The following is a 4,907-nucleotide window of genomic DNA, read 5'->3' on the forward strand; positions in this document are numbered from 1 at the left end:
CAATCATAGGAGAATTGATTAAAGATTTCACCCAATTTGAAGCATCCAACAGGGAGATATGATCATGCTAAGGCAGGAAAATATCAAATTTGAAGGTCATATTTTGAAAGATTTTATCCCCTTTTATTATTTCATTTTCTTATTTTAGATATATATTCTGATGTTATTGATAATTTTTTATTAAATTTATTAAAAGGAAAAAATTAATAAAAAATACTTTTTGGTGCCACGTAGGCCCCACGTGGGCATGACCACACACATGGCACCCACACACCACATTGACGTGTTGTGGGGTCTGCGACGTGGGGTGTCCGTGTGGTGCTAAGTGGCGCACATGTGGCACTAGGGTTTGACGGTCCCGGTCTGGTCTGGTTTTCTGGCATGGACCTAAACCTTGCCTGAAGTTTGGTTTGGTTCCGGTCCGGTCTTGTTCGGTCCCGGTCTGGTCCGGTACGGATACATGTCCCTCTTTCTCATCGCATTTATGATGATTTTTGTCGCTAAATATGTTGGACAATGCTCATCACTTTTATTACAAAGAAATTGACCCTTCTTCTCATGTTGTATGTCTCCGTGTGAATTGAAAAGGTGAAAGCTACCTCTTGATTCAAGATTTATGGCATCATTATTTATGATGACCTAATTACACCTATAAACTATGTTTACCACAAGTAATTATGACTGAGAGTCAAAATAATGATTGTCATTCATATTAACCAGATGGAACCATAGCGTGGAGTGTGGTGAGTATCAAAAGAAATCCTTATAGAACCAAATAAATTTTTTTTTTTTAGTTATAGGATCTGGGGCTTAATATTAAATGATATATCACTAAAAATCATAGGCACATGATTATATTGAGTCAAATTACTATTAGTGTATTTAAAAAATGGCGAACTCAATTAATCTCCTTATGAATGGCCTTCGTGGTATTTTTTTTTTGATTATGATGTCTTTCCTATGAAGTAACTTAAATGAATCAAAATTTAATAGGAATCAACCCTAACCCACTGACCAGCTGAAATTCATTCGTGCAATTATGCTCATTTTATAATCGTCTATATGATTTCGGAGACAATTAACTAATACTTTTGTACAAATCAGCACCCATGCATGAATTGACTATTTTCTCTTAAATGAGGAAACTTTATTATCATATCATCATTATTTCCATAATATGCGTGATGTTTCATGTCAATAAAATGACTGAGTTACTAATTCAGTTGCAGGGAAAATGTTGGATGAGGGAGAAGAGATGAATGATTCATGACATCTCCATTATAGCAAGGAAAGTTAGAAAGATGAGAAGAAATAATAATGAGGTTTTAGCTGCCAGTGATGAAACTCAATGTCACAACCGTCTGCAGATGTCTGGCCTCATAGAAGGGATTACACAGCTTTTGGTCCACATGGCAGAGTTTTTGGAGGGGGCGTCACAGGTGAAACTGGGCCTATCTCCAGACAAGGTCCATCCATACAGATGCAGTCATGGGCGAAGCACAGAGATATCCTTGGCATCCCGCACGTAAGCACATATGATAGCATGCTTAATATTGGGTTCATACCACAAAGTATACTTGATTAAATGCATTAAAATGATTATATGTGTGTGTTATAACGCCTAAAAAATATATTTGTTTTTTAGAATGATGTCTTGAAAATTATTGACTTTCGTTATTGTGTGATTTTTTCTGACATCATATGCTGAGAGTAAATAGTTTGTTTGAGTCAGAATATTTTTTATGAAACTTGACTATTCAATAAACTTTTTCATATGTATTCAATAATACCTTCTTGCATAAGTACTGGCGTAAGTTTACATACTCTACTAGTTAATTTTATCTATTTCTGGCATTCTTCTTAAGCTATCCTTATTTAATCTAAAAAAATAATACTTCAGGAACTAATGAAATGACTTTTGTAAATTTCAATTCTCTTACTTCCCTAGAAATGACACCAAAACCTCGAGTCCCTTTTGGGTTTCCATCTTGCTCAATTACAACAGCTGCCATGTCATCATATATTATTCTCCAACTGTTTCCACACTTTGAGTTGTTTATCCGTACATCGTACGTTTGATTACAGCTCTAATAACTTCTGATCTTTCAAGTGGCATTCCTGCAACTGATTCCTTCATTACAGAAACCTCAACATCATCAAAATTACCATATCAATGATCACTAGCACCTAAGACTCGAGGATTCATGAATTCTCGAGCTCCGCTATCATCAGATACATTAAAAAGGTTCTGCGGTTGAATCATACAATAGATTTTATCCTCTACTTCAATGCAAATGATGAAGAGAATAAATATTTTCCTTCCATAAATAACTACAGAATTATATGTTTTCAAAATTTTAATACAATAAATACCCCACACGTTGGTTCCAAAATTTTAACCTCAAACATAAATTCAGTTCATACATGCATTTTGGAAGAAGCTAGTATGTAAGCTATTCTGGTGATAGTTTCTAATATAATAACCTAAGATCTACCGAAAATGACAGATCTTACGTATGAATAGGGAGAATAAAGAAATATTCTGGTGATCCAATATGTTACGTGCTATAAAAGATAAAATTTAAATAGGTAACTGAATCCCGATGTTATAATCTATAGTTTTGTACTATCTCATCTGATAAATTTAGAACCCTTCTTGTAAATGACAAGCTCTGTTATGTGGTATTTAGTTTATTCAGAGATGCACGGCATTGCTTCTACAAGAGAAGCAAAACTATATAGCTACTTGATTTAATAAATGCATTTGATTTGATAGGGAGAGATGGAGGTAGGCATAGAGATAGAAAAGAGGTCGAGAATGAAACTGTAATACCGATTGAGATAGAGACAGATATAGGTGTGAAGAATCTCAATGAGATTGGAAGGAAGAGAGAAGAAAGAAGAACAAGAGAAGGAGAGACTAGACACCAGAATGGTGATTACAAGATCGTTGTATTTCTCCGCAATTCGATTCAACATTGGTTGGTAAATTTATAGTAACACATGATATGTAATTATAGACATATGTCTGTTTTAACCATATCCATTATTTATAAACAGATATAGCCATTAGTAGACGTTTTAATCTCGATTGTTCTAATGAGTTATAATGGTTCGATCTATTTAAATATGGACCATTGATAAGTCTTCGAGCCTATCTATCTTTGAACCTATCTATCTTTAATCCTTGCCCTCTATCTTTCATCCTATCTATCTTTGATCCTAGATTTAATCCTGACCGCTAAATCTCGTATATATCAGATTCTTACTATCTAATCTTGTTTATTTCCTGTCGGTCTGGCTTCTGGCGAGTTTGCCGCCGTGGCTGGTTGACTTGCGAGTTGGCTGACTCTCTTAGAGTAGTTTGCTGACTCCTCAACAATAGGCAGGGACGGAGATACAGATGTATAAATAGAGACCAAGATAGACTTCTGGATAGAAAGATAAATAGACCGAGATTGAAATGAAGATAGTAATACAGATGAAGGGAAAGAAAGAAATATTAACGTTTTGGAGAGAGCAACAATCAAATGAATGGAGGATAAAAGCGAGCGGGGGGGTCAGTGAAGAACGACGGAGATGTGGGGGAGAGGGTTGGCGGCGTCGCGGTCGCTGCCGCCGGCGTGCTTGACGAACCCGGCGGGCGAGAAGACGCTGCCGTGGCAGACGCAAACGATGGAAATCTCCGCCGCGGTGTACCTGTATAGCATCCCGGTCACCGTCCTCCCTTTCTTTCCCGTCGTCTTTAGAATCGGCATCCGCGGCGGCCCCGCCTTTCCCCCGCCCAGGAACGGCCTTCTCTTGGCTCTCGAAGCCGCTGGAGCGTCGGGGGGCGGATCCTTCTTCGTGGACGAAATGGTATCCACGTCCGAAGAAAGATGGTGGCCCTCCTCCGAAGACCTGTTGGCCACCTCCGAAGATGGATGCTCTAACTCAATATCCACGTATGAAGAGAGATGCGACTCCTCTTTGGACTTGGTATTTACGTCCGAATAGAGACTCTCCACCTCTTTCGACTCGTTACCCACGTGCGAAGAGAAATGCTCCTCCTCTTCCGAAGATAGATCGTCCTCCCACCACTTTGTATTTACTTTGCACGATACATCCGCCTCCCTACACCTGGTATCTAGGTCCGAAAATAGACCCTCCTCCAACTTTGCATCGACGTCCGAAGATCCGCCGCCGTCGGCGAAGAACCTCCTCAGGCTTACTCCGTCGTCCTCCATGGAGATTAAACCTCCTTTCCTTCCCCCTACTCTCTATCTCTCCCTCGGCGCTTTCGAACGCTTTCGATGATCAAAACGCAGAGAAGATGGGGTATTTAAGTGGAAGAGCAAGAGGGAGGCGTCCACTTCGAATTGACTGTTTGAAATGGAACGTTGTAACGACTTCTTGCCTGTTACGTCTGCAACAACACAATAGTATACATCAAGACGGAGTGTGCCAAGCGTAAACTTATACATCAAGATCCTATACATGTTTGTGTGCGCTATACAGAGAAATTCCTCTTTTCACTTCATAAACCATCTTCTCTATCTCTTCTATCTCTTCATTCACATTTCTTCCCAGAGCGTAATAGAGATGGAGAGAGGAAGGAAGAGGAGGGCGATATTGACATTTTGGGGAGAGGAACAACTAAATGAATGGGGAATGAAGAAGAATCAGTCAAGTACGACGGAGATGTGGCGGAAAGGGTTGGCATCTTCCGGGTCATTGTTGGCGGCGTGGTTGACGAACCCGGTCGGGTGAGACGTCGTTAGGTGGGTAATGGAGCGATAAGTGGGGCCGGTCCGAGCAGGCTAGGTGAGGAGGTGTGGGGGTCATCGGTGGTCATACCTGGGAAGGTGGATTTGTCAAATCTAACATCATGAGCTGCATACGAGCGGAGGTGAGGAAAACATAAGCAA

At 39.8% G+C, this 4,907-nt stretch overlaps 1 protein-coding gene across 1 annotated transcript; it reads right to left on the reverse strand.

Annotated features, from left to right (window-relative positions):
• Positions 1-3,406: 3,406 nt before the first annotated feature.
• LOC144715910 (uncharacterized) lies at positions 3,407-4,576 on the reverse strand. Its single transcript, XM_078590909.1, has 2 exons — positions 4,477-4,576; positions 3,407-4,405 (listed from the first exon to the last, which is right to left on the reverse strand). Exon 2 carries the CDS (start codon positions 4,224-4,226, stop codon positions 3,561-3,563), a length of 666 nt encoding a protein of 221 aa, XP_078447035.1. The 5' UTR covers positions 4,227-4,405; positions 4,477-4,576; the 3' UTR covers positions 3,407-3,560.
• Between the last annotated feature and the right edge of the window lie 331 nt (positions 4,577-4,907).

This window comes from Wolffia australiana, chromosome 19, assembly GCF_029677425.1.
Source record: "Wolffia australiana isolate 7733 chromosome 19, ASM2967742v1".
NCBI lineage: Eukaryota > Viridiplantae > Streptophyta > Magnoliopsida > Alismatales > Araceae > Wolffia > Wolffia australiana.

Coding starts and splice junctions, on each gene's coding strand:
- LOC144715910 (XM_078590909.1), bottom strand. CDS start 4,226: ATGGAGGACGACGGAGTAAGCCTGAGGAGGTTCTTCGCCGACGGCGGC.